This window comes from Microtus ochrogaster, unplaced genomic scaffold (genome assembly GCF_000317375.1).
Source record: "Microtus ochrogaster isolate Prairie Vole_2 unplaced genomic scaffold, MicOch1.0 UNK127, whole genome shotgun sequence".
NCBI classification, from domain to species: domain Eukaryota; kingdom Metazoa; phylum Chordata; class Mammalia; order Rodentia; family Cricetidae; genus Microtus; species Microtus ochrogaster.
The window spans coordinates 356,778-371,266 of record NW_004949225.1 but is presented as its reverse complement, the minus strand read 5'-3'; the positions used below and the strand labels follow the sequence as shown (position 1 = coordinate 371,266).

At 46.1% G+C, this 14,489-nt stretch overlaps 1 protein-coding gene across 2 annotated transcripts in view; it reads right to left on the bottom strand.

Moving 5' to 3' along the window:
- The window catches only part of Srgap1 (SLIT-ROBO Rho GTPase activating protein 1), a 285,799-nt gene extending 271,575 nt beyond the window's left edge, over nt 1–14,224 (bottom strand). The window contains exon 1 of one of the 2 annotated variants that reach the window (XM_026778325.1): nt 13,574–14,224. In XM_026778325.1, coding sequence (XP_026634126.1) covers nt 13,574–13,640 — 67 coding nt within the window. In that variant the 5' untranslated portion in view covers nt 13,641–14,224. The remainder of the gene's footprint in view (nt 1–13,573) is intronic. The other variant, XM_026778323.1, reaches the window with a different exon arrangement.
- Nucleotides 14,225–14,489: the final 265 nt, after the last annotated feature.

The window sequence follows — 14,489 nt, the reverse complement described above, 5'->3', positions numbered from 1 at the left end:
GCCCAGCGAGCCCCTTAGTTCTCTCCTTATCCAGGGACCCATCTAGGATACAGGATACTCTTCCTGGCTTCCTCTGTCACGGAGCCTTAAGAGTGTTACTGCTGCCTCCAGGACCAGAATTCATTAGCTCGTTAAGGCAGTCGCATATGCTGTGTGCTTAACCAGTCTGTTTAACACTCTGGTTCTCTCAACAGTACTCTGAAGTGGGTATCATTATCAAATTACCCGTGGTTAAACTGTTGCAAGGAATCTAATTCCTAAGGCTGCATTCTGACCCGCTGCACTCCACAAAACATGTATCAATCTGCTAAAGTTTCTTTCCTGCAGAGTGTCCAGCTGTTAGGAGGATGCCAGAAACATGCAAAAGATAACGGGCCACAGAGACAACAAAAAGAACTAGTGTGCCACAGCACACAATGCTCTCTGTACATTACTTCATGATCTGACCCCAGGGACCATTACAGGGAGTAAGATGCCCAACCAAAAATGAAATACTGAAATAAAAATGCTGACCTAATTATAGAAAGGTAGGTATTTATTTATAAATCAGGTATCTGAGGAACACAGATAGATGTGTATAATTAAAATTCTACAGAGCTAGAAAAAAGGCAGTCTGGAAATTTTGAAACACAGAATTCTGGTAGCACGTGTAGAAATGCCCATCAAACACTGCGAGCGCCCAGACCTGTGAGCCCGCCCCTTTCCGTACCACGTGACAGTAAGACCCACCCACCGTCTGTAATGCTGAAGGGAGAAGCAGGAACAAGCAAGCATGAGCTAATGAATGAGTTACCACCAACCCTTGAAAGATACAAGCGGCAAGGCTGAGCACACTGTGGCTGTGTGTGAAGGTGGTAGAACCAAAACCTAGTGGGACCTCACTGGGGTCCTGTATGTGGAACCTACCCGAGTGAGTGCCTCAGAGAGGCTACAACAACAGGGCAAACCATCCCCTTTGCCTTCCGAACTAACAGTGTGGTTTCTTGTTGTTGCACGGAGGGCTCTGCTCCCCCACGCTGATGTCTCCCCCGTGAGTTCCTCTCCAGAGATACTGTGCTTGAGTCTTCAGAACGGTGAGCTCAATAAAGCTTTTTCCTCCATAAAATACCCAGCCTCCAGCATTTCATTACGGCAACAGAAAAACTAAATTCAATCGTGATAGGATTATTTACATCTTCTATTTCTTCAACTCGGTTTGGAAAAGTTGGAACATTGTAGAAATGTGTCCACTTTTGCATATTTTTAAAATAGATTTTTATAATATCATATTGTCCTCATCTGGTGAGATGTCACTTCTCAGGAATAAAAACAACCAGAATACAATCTGAAAAGACATCCCATGACCATTAGTGGAAAAGACTGGATCATGACATTACTGTAACAGAAGCAATATTAAATGTTAAACTTTACAGCCAGATATTTTCAATGGTCACCTACACGGTGACATCCATACCATGGAGAGAAGAACTACACACACACACACACACACACACACACACACACACACACACACACACGGGTGCTAAGTTTCCTCTAGCTGACTTACAATGCATCTGTCTCAGCCAAAAGGCCAATAACACTTCCTAAAGGGGAACAGACTAGAAAACACAGTGGGGGCTAGGAACTGTGACTCCCTGGCAGTGTTCTTGCCCAACACGCACGAGGATATCTGTTGTAGAATATTATTTTACGGTGTGTTACATTTGTTTATGCTCTGGAACATTTGTTTAACGATGTTAGGATGTCCCGCTTTTGTTTACGCTGTATTTGTTCATCTCTGTGAAGCTGTGATTCTTTGCCTGTCTAAAACACCTGAGGGTCTAATAAAGAGCTGAACAGCCAATAGCGAGGCAGGAGAAAGAATAGGCGGGGCTGGCAGGCAGGGAGTATAGAGAGAACTATAGAAAGAGGAGGACACTAGGGGCCAGTCACCCAGCCACCCAGCCACCCAGCCACCCAGCCACCCAGCCACCCAGCCACCCAGCCACCCAGTTAGCCACGGAATAAGAGTGAAAGTAAGGTATACAGAAGTAAGAAAAGGAAAAAAGCCCAGAGGCAAAAGGTAACTGGGATAATTTAAGAAAAACTGGCAAGACACAAGCCAAGCTAAGGCCGAGAGTTTATAAGAAAAACTAAGCTTCCATTTGTGTTTATTTGGGAGCTGGATGGCAGGCCCCCAGAAGAGCAAAGAGTAAGAGCCAAAAAAGTAAAAAAACAAACAACAGCTATGAGCATTTTTATCCCCAGTGTCATATGAAAACAAAAATAAGATGTATTTGGAAGAGAAAGAATTAAGATCCCCAAGAGAACCTAGAAAGGGAACAATGAAGGAAGATTTGTCTACTGAATGTAGAGCTATTACACGTAGGTCATGGTGGTGCCTGCCTGTGATCCCAGCGTTCATGAGGTGGAGGCAAGCAATAGAATCAGGAACTCAGTTACCCAAGGCTACTCGATCAGAGTTCCAGGCTAGCCTGGGTCACATGAGTCCTTGTTTAAAAAATAATAATAAAAGTATAGCAATTAAGACGGTGTCATACTGGTATAAGACTACATTAACAAATGAAGCACAAGAGTGGCCAGAAATAACCATGTATTTTATGAAGCTGACTAAGATGGTTCACTGGTGAAGAGTGCACACTGATCCCAGTTCAGTTCCCACACCCACATCTTTTTTTTTTTCAAGACAGGGTTTCTCTGTAGCTTTGGAGCCTGTCCTGGAACTCCCTTTGTAGACCAGGCTGGCCTCGAACTCACAGAGATCCGCCTGCCTCTGCCTCCCCAGTGCTGGGATTAAAGGCGTGCGCCACCACCGCCCAGCCCCATATCCACATCTTATAGCTCTAACCACCAGTAAGTCAACGCCAGGGTACTCAGAACCTTCTGGCCTCCTCGGGATCCTGCACCCACGTGCACACACCCACACAGACACACCTGCACGCCCACACAGACACACCTGCACACATCCACAGACAAACGTGCACACACCCACAGACACACATGCACACATCTACACAGACACACAGACACACCTGCTCACACACACACAGACACACGTGCACACACCCACACACATATGCACACACACACCTGCGCACACCCACACAGACACACATGGAACACACCCACACAGACATACCTGCACACACCCACACAGACACACATAATTCATAAAACAAGAGAAGAGTAAATCCTTAAAAGAAACACCTGAAGAAATGAAGAAAAATGCCCATAGTTTAAAACCTACAAATGTGTTCTTAATGTCCACATGTCAGAAATAAATCTCAGCTCAATTAAGAACTCCCATATTAGCCAGATAGGCACACCTTTAATCCCAGCACCGGGGAGGTGGAGGCAGGTAGATCCGTGAGTTCAAGGCTAGTCTGGTCCAGTCTGGTCTACAGCGTGAATTCTAGGACAGATGGAGCTATAGTGAGACCCTGTCTCAACAACAAAACCCTTCCATATCCAAAGCAAGTCAAGAACCTTTGGGGAAAGATGATAAAAGAACATGTCTCTCTGACTTGAGAGTAGAAGAGGATTGTTTGAACACCGACATAAGCAACTGGGGTAGGCATGCTGGTACACACCTACCTCTGTCAAAGTACAGGGGAGGCAGAGGCGAGAAGATCGCTCTAATTCTGAGGCCAGACTGCTCTACATAGCAAGTTCCAGGCCAACCAGGACTACATAGCAAGATTCTGCCTCAACAAGCAAAAACAATTAAATAAGAATAATTGATATGCTTGAGCAAATCAAAATGACTTTGGTTTGCCAAGCAACATTATTTTCAAATGTCAAAACACAAGCTATAAACTGAGAGAATTATGTTTGTAATGTAACAGAAAACAGACTAACATGAAGAACACACTACAAATGAAAACCCACAAATCAGTAAGAGGCAAGGACATGAGTAAGTACTTCAGCTATGCAAACGAGTAGCCTGTGATGGGAAAAGATTTTCTCATTAGCAATCAGAGGCATACAAATGAAGACCAAATATCATCTCACTCCACAGCCTCTCCAAACACGGGTCTTCATGGCAACTGCCAGGCACACACTTAAGTTGGTCTCTACTATGCCTAGCTATGAGGGTGTCTAGCTATAAGGAGTGACTACATTTCCCAGCTTCCTTTGCAGCAAGGTGTGGCCATGTGAGCAGATGAATTTCAAAATCTTGTACCTGCTTTTCCCTTGCTGCAAGCTGGACTATAAACATATTCAAGACCTGGTTTCAGACAGGCAGCCATGTTCAGTCCCCTAGTCTCTGGCAGCACTGAGAAGTAGAAACGGGATAATTTAAAGGAGCAGAGAGATCCTCCCGCCCTGGACTACACGCCTACACAGATGAGCTAGGAAGATACTTCTAGTGAGGCATGGGACATCACACTCCTAATCTCATCACTGCAGGGGCCTAGGGAGGAAGACTGCAGTGAGTTCAAGACCAGCCTGGACTACTGAGTGCGTTCTAGGTCACCCTGGGCTACAGTGAGACTCTCAAAATAGCAAATGATAATGATAATAATGATGGAAACATTTATATTTTAGTACTGTTTATTATTGTTATTGTTGTTATTTAGATCTATGGGTTTCAAGGTTTTTTGTGGGTTTTTTTTGTTTGTTTGTTTTGAGACAGGGTCTCCCTATGTAGCCCTGGCTGTCCTAGAACTCACTATGTAGACCAGACTGGCCTCGAACTCACAGAGGTCTGTCTGCCTCTGCCTCATGACAGGTGAGATTAAAGGTGTGTGCCACCACTGCCCGACTTTCTTTCTCCGTATTATAGCAGTATAGCCGGCGCTGTAGCTAACACACTGGCCAATTCTATGTGCTTTTCATGTGTGTGGACTTCCCATTCTCCACTGGTAAGAGCGTAAATACCGTGAGTCTAACAGACACACAGCATTTGAAATGTCGTCAGTCAGCAACACTACCAACAGCTCAGACTTAAAGTGGAAAGGGAAAGTGGCTTATGGCATTTTCATGTACTATACTACTACACGCCAGAGGATATTTGCTGTAGTAATGAAGTTATAGCTCCTGATATTAAGTATCGATGTAATATTAAGTTAAAAATGGAAGTCGGAAGAATATATACTGTTATTTCTAACGCTAGAGATGAAAAATTTATGTCCTGTCCAGACAGACAGACACTTTGTCACCGACCTAAAGCCTCAGTCATCTTTAAATTCTTTATTAGGAAAACCACACACACTCACACGCACACACATGCATGCACACATAAGCACACACGTACACACATACACATGAGAATGTGGCGAGTCTCACATACGTAATAATCATCAGTTCATGAGCAAATCTTATTTTAGGTGTATTTCAGCCTACTTCCTATCTCTCCATGGGTATATTGAATAAAAGAAAAAAGGAAAAAACTCCAATGTCATAATATCAACCATATATACCACAGCACATATTCTTATTAGATGTGCCAAATTCATATCATTCCATCTTTAAATTTTTAATAAATCCTCAATACCATTAAAAACTCAGTACAAAATGAAACTACTCCATGTTCTTTATATATCAATGTATCATATGTCAAAGGTAAAAAAAATTTAGCCAGGTGGTGGTAGCACACACCTTTAATCCCAGCACTTGGAAGGCAGAGGCAGGTAAATCTCTGTGTTTGATCCTGGTCTAGAGAGAGAGAGTTCCAGGACAGCCAGGGCTACAGAGAAAACACCCGTGTCAGAAACAAAACAAAGCAAAATAAAATGAAAACTATAAAACTATAGTGAGTTTTTAAAGAAACTTCTGGGTAAAGGTAGGGAAAAAGAGAAGTATGTTCCCAAAGAAACAAGCATGGAAATCTCTAGAACATTGGCAACATCTGGTACCCAGAGCTCATCTTAGTCTTCCTCCTTTACGTGTAAATTATCATGTGTTATAACCTTGAGTATGTTTCAGAACAGAACATGCAGGGAAGGGAAATGAGATGAGGGCGGTGTGCTCCCCTCTCGCCAGCCCTCCACCCGACTCCTGCTGGCTAACTTCAGTGTAAAGGGACGCTGAAGTGTGGAAGTGCCCTGTGGACAAGTCTGACTGTCACCAACACAGAGACCATCCTTTCTTGGATTTCTTTTGCCCATCCTCATCCTCCAGGAAAGTGAGGCTGAACATGAGGTTCCAGCATCAAGTCTCAAAGCTTGCCAAGGGCAACAGGGCACAGCAGAATCCCAAATGCAGGATGGAGGAGCCACGAGCAAACAAGTAGATATCTCCCTGCCCGGGACAGTTTTCTGTGTACCTGTGAAGTTTGTCTCCCCCTGGGAAGAGGCCACGATGGCAGTTGCTCACTCTGAGCACACAATAACGTTAGTTCTGGTTATGATTATCTATAATTAATATCACCATCCTTTTATATACCTTTTCTTTTCAATTATTATAATTCACCATGTAATAACTACTATTCAAAAACCATTATAAATGACTACATCACGCTCCACGTGTACAAGTTAGTCAACTACAAGGAGCTCTATTCAGACATTATGCACGTTAAGGCATCAACACTAAACTGGGCAGTGGTGGCTCACGCCTTTAATCCCAGCACCTGGGTGGCAAAGACAGGCGGATCTCTGTGAGTTAGAGGCCAGCCTATCTACAGAGCAAGTTCCAGAACAGGCTCCAAAGCTACAGAGAAACCATGCCTTGAAACCTGCCCCACCCCCCACAGATATATTATTCCCAATCCCATGTCTTTCTAAATAGAAGTTGCAAAACAATTTTAATTCTATTTAATGTTGTGGTCTTACTTGGGGGAGGAGGGCACTCTAGTATTCTAATTCTGAATGAGCCACGCTTATTTGCAATATAAACAAATTTTTATTCTACACTTGATTCTCTTCATTTTGTAAATGTTTTGTGAAGCCCTGTACAAGGGGTGGGGAGAAGCATCAACAATGACGTCATCCCAGCACTCGGGAGGCAGAGGCAGGCGGATCTCTGTGAGTTCGAGACCAGCCTGGTCTACAAGAGCTAGTTCCAGGACAGGCTCCAAAACCACAGAGAAACCCTGTCTCAAAAAAAAAAAAAAAAAAAAAAATAAATAAATAAATAAATAAATAAATAAATAAATATAAAACAATGACGTCATAAAGAATTCCTTTCTAGGGAATTGGAAGCAAATTGGCCATAAAAGAAATTCTCACTTCTAAAATAATTTATAAAATAAAAAAAAATCTGTATAGACTCTGAAAGGGGTTGAGTGTGGCTGTGCACGCTGTAATCCCAAATCTTAGAGCCGTGAAGATCCAGGTCCCAAACCGTGTATTGCTCAGAGCAAGTGCAAGCCCAGCCGAGGCTGCAGAGTGTGGTTCTTTCTCAGACACTATGGCATTAAGTCAGTGACTTTACTGACTTCACAGGAGTGCTTTCACTCACAGGTAAACTCAGCCAGTGGTCTACAGTTCTCATTTCCCAGGTAGCATCATTAAACAGAAATAGAGAAAAATCGAATACAAAGTCCTAAGCAAATATGGCCGCCCAACCTCAGAAAAGTCACTTTTAGAGTTAGTAGTATGCACTTGAATAAACAAATAATGACCCAGAATAAAGTCCACCTTATACAGTGCTTAGAGGGACTAGAGAGACAGACGGCTCATTGTTCCTACAGAGGACCTGGTTTGTTTCAGAGCGCCTTCAGGACCCTGTGTGCAACTCAAGTTCCAGAGGCTCCAGCGCCCTCTTCTGGCAACTGCAGGCACTGCAAGCATGTGGTGCAAAGACAAGCAGGCCAAACACCAATACATACAAAATAAAATTAAATTTAAAAATCTGATTTTTTTTTTGATTTTTCGAGACAGGGTTTCTCCATAGTTTTTGGTTCCTGCCCTGGAACTAGCTCTTGTAGACCAGGCTAGCCTTGAACTCACAGGGATCCACCTGTCTCTGCCTCCTGAGTGCTGGGATTAAAGGCATGCGCCACCACCGCCCGGCTCTGATTTTTCTTTAAAAAAAAAAAAAAGTCTATTTATTGCTCTTGCTCAGGACTCAAGTTCAGTTCCCAGCACCCACACTGAATGGCCTGTGACTCAGCCCCAGGTTATCTGACTCCCTCTGCTGGCCTCTGAAGGCACCTGCACACACGTGGTTCACATAAATGCAATGTAAGCACGCACATACACACATATAAAAATAAATAAATAAACCTTTATAAAGAGCTCGGCGTCTGTCTTTCATGCCCATAGAATTCCTATTTTTTTTTTTTGCTCCACCAGGAAACATAATCCATTCTAAAGTCCATGTACTTTCTCAGGCTAATTCAAGATCCACCCTGCAGACAATCCATTTAGGTAGGAAGACTGGAGATTAGGTATCTGGATTTCAAAAGACTTATTTAAATCAGAACACAACAAGAGTTAGGTAAGACACAAAGGAAATAATTATACAACGACAATGACTAACATTTATTGAGCGTGTATTATGTGCTAAGCCTGGGCTGAACGTTTCCCACAAACCAGCCCAGGGCAACCCCACAAAGGCAAGGCGGTCCTATTATTATCCATGTCTTGTAGATGAAGAAGCCACATCTTCAATGTCACAAGTGGAGTTAGTAGCAAGGCAGATAGCTAACTCCAAGCCTGCGCTTAAACTGTGTCCCATCTTCCCTGAGAAGTCAACAGGGTAGCAATGTGTCGGCTGTCAATAAACAAGAAAGCAGCTCTGGACCCAGAAGTAACAGTGTCTTCACGCAATTATCTATCAAATGCAGCAGACAAGAAACACAAACTATTATTATTATTTTTTAATTTGTTAGCTAGGTAGCACAAACAGAGGAAGACGAGGTAGGTGTGACTTCACAGGCGTGAGCACACCTGTGACCCCTGTCCTTGAGAGGAGAAGGTAGGAGCGTCAGGAGCTGAGGAGGAGAAGGTAGAGTCAGGAGCTGAAAGCCATCCTCGGCTAGAGAAGTTCCAAGTCAGCCAAAAAGGAGACAACGAGAAAGAAGAAAAGTAGGAATAGGAGGAAGGGCAAGAAGAAGGAGGAGGAAAAGAATAGAAAGAAAAGGAAGTCAAGGCTCTGACACAATCCAAAACCCCGCACATGGCTAACACAGTGTGCTCCTCCTGGTCAACCCAGGCCAAAGAAATGGGAATGGTTGGAGCTGGGGTTTTCTGGTCTGTGCCATACCCTAACCTTTATCCCCTTCAGGGGGAAGGATGTTTGCTCAAATTGGCCTACAAAAGTGTTCATCAATGTATTTTGTAGTTAGGAAAGTTAGTCAGTGGGCTGGAGAGGTGGCTCAGTGGTTAAGAGCACTGGTTGCTCTTCCAGAGGTCCTGAGTTCAATTCCCAGCAACTACATGTTGGCTTAGAACCATCTAGAAAGTTAGTCAGGCAAATGGCTTCATCACAGTGGCTGCAATGTTTCAACAGAACCGTGGGTGCACATTCACCGTGCACTTTTCCTTAACCTTACAGGTCACCATGTAAAGCTGCCTCTGGGCACTGTGGTCCCTTGAAATGATCTTGGCGAGGAGGGGAATAAACCCAGAGATAATTTAATAACTGGAATCATTTACCCCAACAAACACACACACACACACACACACACACACACACACACTTGGGTTCAACTGTGAGTCTTCAAGGAACAAATCCTCTCAGGGGGTTAGTACTGCCTTCCAGGGACACTTGGAAGCAAACTATCACTCCTCAAATGAGAAGGACCCTGGTTCTAGTCTCAAGGAAGCCACAGTTAATTGTACAATTACATAGCTGTCATGAGGCCTCCCTGCATCGTAAGAAAGACTGGGCTGGCCAGAACAACTGAAGAACATCTGAAAGCCCTCCCAACCATAAACTTTTAGTTCCTAATTCAAACAGTTGCCCTTTTCCATTCCAGTTATACGGCAACAGTAAAGCAAATTCCATGACCATGCAGGGAACACTAGCATTTAAAACTTCCCTCTTAAAGTTCACGGCATGGCATGAACCCACACCATCTTAAAATGCCATGTCCTTATGTTCCAGATGGCACTGAAGTGTACTTCCTGTATCCCAGGTAGCAGAGTGGCCAAGGGAGCACTGATTTTCCTGGTCCCTTCTGTGCTATGGGGGTTGGGGTCAGGTTCCCATCCTAGGAGATGCAGCAGATCATGGCTGTCCACTCCGAACAACCAATGCGTGCTATTTAAAACCAACGTGTCTCATTAGCGTTCCCTCAGAAATGTATGGCTTCTCGTTTCAGGTTCCACTTAGGTGACTCGTGGATCCTTTCTCTACAGATTTACTGAGGTTGCTTGGAGAGACCCCCAGGTAATCCCCAAGCTCCTGTGAGCAGGTCCAGTCTCCTAGCTTGCCAGAGGTGATGAGGAGTGGCCATGAACTGTTTGGAATCTCATGCATTTGTCCACCATGCTGACGTTTTAATAGCAACCACATTTTTTTTCTCAAGGTTCTGTCTTTCTCCATTCTTCCCCTGACCTTTCTTTGTTTCTTTTTTCTAAAGAACAGGGTCTCTGCCTTAGCCCCTCCAAGTCTCTCTTGGTTCTGTGTTTGAGATGCTTGGTGACATGGGACATGGCCAGACTCTTTCAATGGTGGCTTGGTAGGTATGCTTCTGCCCCTACCAAACTGTTCTTTAACTATCTGGATAGCTCCTACTTCATTTTACAAATTTCTTCTATATTTATCTGATCACAGCTTTATTTTTCCATATTCTTTATTGAATTATAATTTGATTTCCCAAGAACTCAATTGACTCATTACGGAAAAAATTAAAAGCAAAGATGATTCCATCCGCATCAGGACAGCCAAGAAAAAAAAAGAAGGGAAGAGCCTGAACATTTTATGGAGCAATTAATATGAATTTTCATGACATCTTCAATTAGATTCAAAGACCCTAAGGATTGAGAAAATGTAAATTCTTCATAGATAAGAAAAACCACACCCCAGAGACAAACAAGAGACCTATCCAACATGAATCACAGAACTAAAAGCAGTTACAGCCACACACGTGAAATCGCATGTTATTACCAGAGGCTGAGGACAGCTTCAGGTAGTCTTGCTCTCCCAGCCTTTGCAAGCAGCCCTAGTGATAAAATCTAGGAACTTGAGTTATTCTATCAGATCAGAATACTACCCCAGGAATTCTGAGGTAAATCCAGTGGCTGTCCGGGAAATGGGAGGTAACGAGAAAGAACAATACCCCAAGAGTCTTGGGCTCAAAGTTAGAAGGTGAAAAAAAAATCACCTAAAATGGAAATGGTTCGGAATCACCCATTCGCCTGCCTGCTCAAGCTACCCCGAGTTCACGCCTGTGGCTTCATTCACTGGGAACAGACCTAATGCAGCCAACAAAGGCAGGTTCTTCCCTCAGCAACAGAAGAGGCTGCTTCTTTTGTTTAGCATGGGATGAAGGAGCTAGCTGGGATTAAAAGAGTAGGTTATCCAAAATCACAAATCTCAATCCTGGCCTGGTGCCTGCACTCCCCTTGAAGAGGCGGCAGGGAAGGGAAGAGAATGGGGGCCCCCAGAGGTGTCTCTCAGGCTCTCCTCCATAAGGGGTCTGCTTCACAGGACAGATGGCTGTAAGTGCTGTGAACTGTCATCTCTCTCACTCTCAGGGTTCGCCCGGGAGGACAGGTGAATCTGTAGCTGGGACTGACCTCACTGTATTAAGACAGCCAATTCCCATGTTTGCATATGAATACAGAGACTCAGGTTCCTCAGCAGTGGGGACACAGGCAGGGTAAAGTCTGGCCACAGGGCAGGGCCAGGCAAGGCTGGGCAGGTTCACTGAAGTCCTAAACCTAGAACTGGGTGTGGACAATGGAAGGGAGTAAGGTAAAAGTCACATGTCGCGGGTCTGAGTTATTTCAGAAATACCTTTCGCCATATTCATCATTTTCCCTTAGTTTTAGATTTGATTCATTATAACAAATCCCATTTTTACCTTTAATAAAGGTTTATACTCTCAAATACTCCAGCTACCGCTTATCACAGAACTCCCCCCCCCAGAAGAAATTATGGTAATATTCAAATACTTGGTTAGGAAGGGGTCAAATGCAGTCAAAATGGCTTGAAGTGAGATACCCAAACCAAGAGAGGTTTATGGACAGGAAGTGTGCCAGGAAGCGCTCCCAGCAGTAAGCAAACCAGATTGCCACTTCTGGAAGACCTGCCTGCCACAAAGAGCCATGAGGAAAACCAAAAACCTGCGCAGAGAAACAGTGATTGAGCAGGAGCCCTTGTCTGTCAATGAAAGGCTTTAGGCTACACTGGGCATACAGAGAAAAACTGTTCGCCTCATTAGAAAGTTTCCCTGACTTAAGGAAATAATTCTCTGCTAATATAACTTCAGCATCAATGTTAAGAGTTCATGGGAGTATAAACTGTCTTCATGACAGGCAGAAAGAATTCTGGGTTGCAGAAAATACTTAACTCCACTATAAAGGCCAGCCCTGAAACATGTGTCCTGTTTGACTGGAACTTGTCTTGAGTTACCTTCCCACTCAGGTGACCCAGGATTCCCTGGCCCCAAGTCCTCTCCAGGGCTCATACAAAAGAACACAGAGGCTCCAGCCTTTCCCCAGGCAAGCACAGTTAGTGTTGGCTCCATCGCCCTTTCCCTTTCACAACACCAGGTATACACATAGGTGTTGATAGAGCAACCTTTTCCAACTTTGCACTAAATGCACCACTGAGCAGCAGTGATCTCAACACTCCATCCATTGTCTTCATCAGGAAATATACAGAAAGACCACACATGCGGGGGGGGGGGCAAATACATAGATGTTTATTAAAACACCCAGTGCAAAACAAAACACTTGAATTGGAAGAAAAAAATATATATTTTTAAAAGTATGAAGCACAGAAAGTAAAAAGGCTCAGTCCACCTTATTTAGGTTGCCTTCGTTAGTTGGCTATGCAAATGAACTGAAACCACTCACTCATCTACTCAAGCCTTCATTTCATATGCAAGTGCCCTCCAGCAAATGATAAAGCAATATCCTCGTGTGAGTGTGAAGGCTGGCACCCGAGTCCTGCTAAAAAGGAGGAGTCAGATTCCGGCAGTCGCTGTAGGTTTAAGTGGCACGGCGTGGAGAGAGCGATTTCATAAAGGGGACTCGCCCTACTAAATTAACAGAGAAAAGTGTGCATGTCTGTCGGAAGAAGCAGCCTTCATCAGCGAGGCGCTCGACCACTAAGGCGTTCAGACTTTACCAAAATGACTCCATAGAAAAAATATGCCGTGACAATGATTTCACATTTATAAAAAAAAAAGGGGGGGGGTGATGATGACAACTGGGCAGGAACTCTGGGCGCTGCCGGCCTTTGAGTAAATCGCCAGCTGAAGGTGATTAAGTTCCAGCCAGTTGTCTCAGCGTTGGAGATAGCTCCAGCCTGGGGAAGCCACCTGGTATCCTGTCCCAGTGGGTCTGATCAGGTTAAGACTGCCTTATAGGACGCCCTGGGGGCTCAGCCAGGAGCCGAGCTGTCCCCTCGCCACCTTCCGCCCACGCAGACAACCAAGTTACACACGGGAACTCCAGGAGCACAATGACAAGCAGGCACACAAAAGGAGCGAGGCAGCCGCTCCCATCCTTACCTTTCACTTGACTTTCATACTCGGCTATGATCTCTTTGTCCTTTTTGAATCTGCTCGGGGTGGACATTCTCCGGCTGTTCCGGGCTTGCTTTCAATGGGCAAGTTCTGGTCGGGTGGTCACCGGCCGGTCTCCTTGGAGAGGCAGAGAGTTGTACTCCCTCTCGCCGAGAAGCCCGAGGCAGCACCCACGGGAGGGACGGGAGAAGCGAGAGAAGGAGGAGGCAGAGGAGCGTTTAGAGAGAGCCGGGCGCCGGCACCATGCTCCGGGCTGAGCCGCCGTGGGCGCTGGCGAGCGAGCGGAGCCCCAGCCGGTGAGGCCAGCCACGCAAACTCGGGCGAGCGTGTGGCGGGGGGCGTCGCCCGGCAGCTTCCTCTACGGCCGCGGGGCGGACGCGGGGATCGCGCCAGCACCGAGCACCATTGTTGAGACCCGCGCGGGGGTCGCGCCCCGCCGGCCGCCGCCGCCACCTCCCTTCCTGCCTGCGCCCCGAGCTTGGGATGCTGCCGCCCGTGCCAACGCCCGGCAGGCCGAAGGGGTGACAGTCCCCACGCGTGTCCGCTCGGCGGGACTCGGAGGGCGGCGGCGGCGACGATGGGACGCGCCCGGTTCAGCCCCGGCGGAGTTCGCGTCTCCAGAGCCGGCGCTGCGAGGATCCTCTGCCGCCTCGGTCGCCGGGCGCCTCGGCTCTTTCTCCGCCGCCCACTGGCCGCTGCTGCCCCCTGGCGGCCGCGACGACACGCGCACCCGGAGCCGCGCCCCCTCCCGGCGGCCGCCCAGTCGCTCGCTCTGCCCACCGCTCTCAGCGCCTGGTCGAGAGGACTCAGGCGAGGCGGGGGTCCTGTGGCCCGAGGGGAAGGCGTTCCTCGGCCGACCCCTTCTCCGCCCTCGCCCTGGCCGTGCACTGGGTTCTTCCTG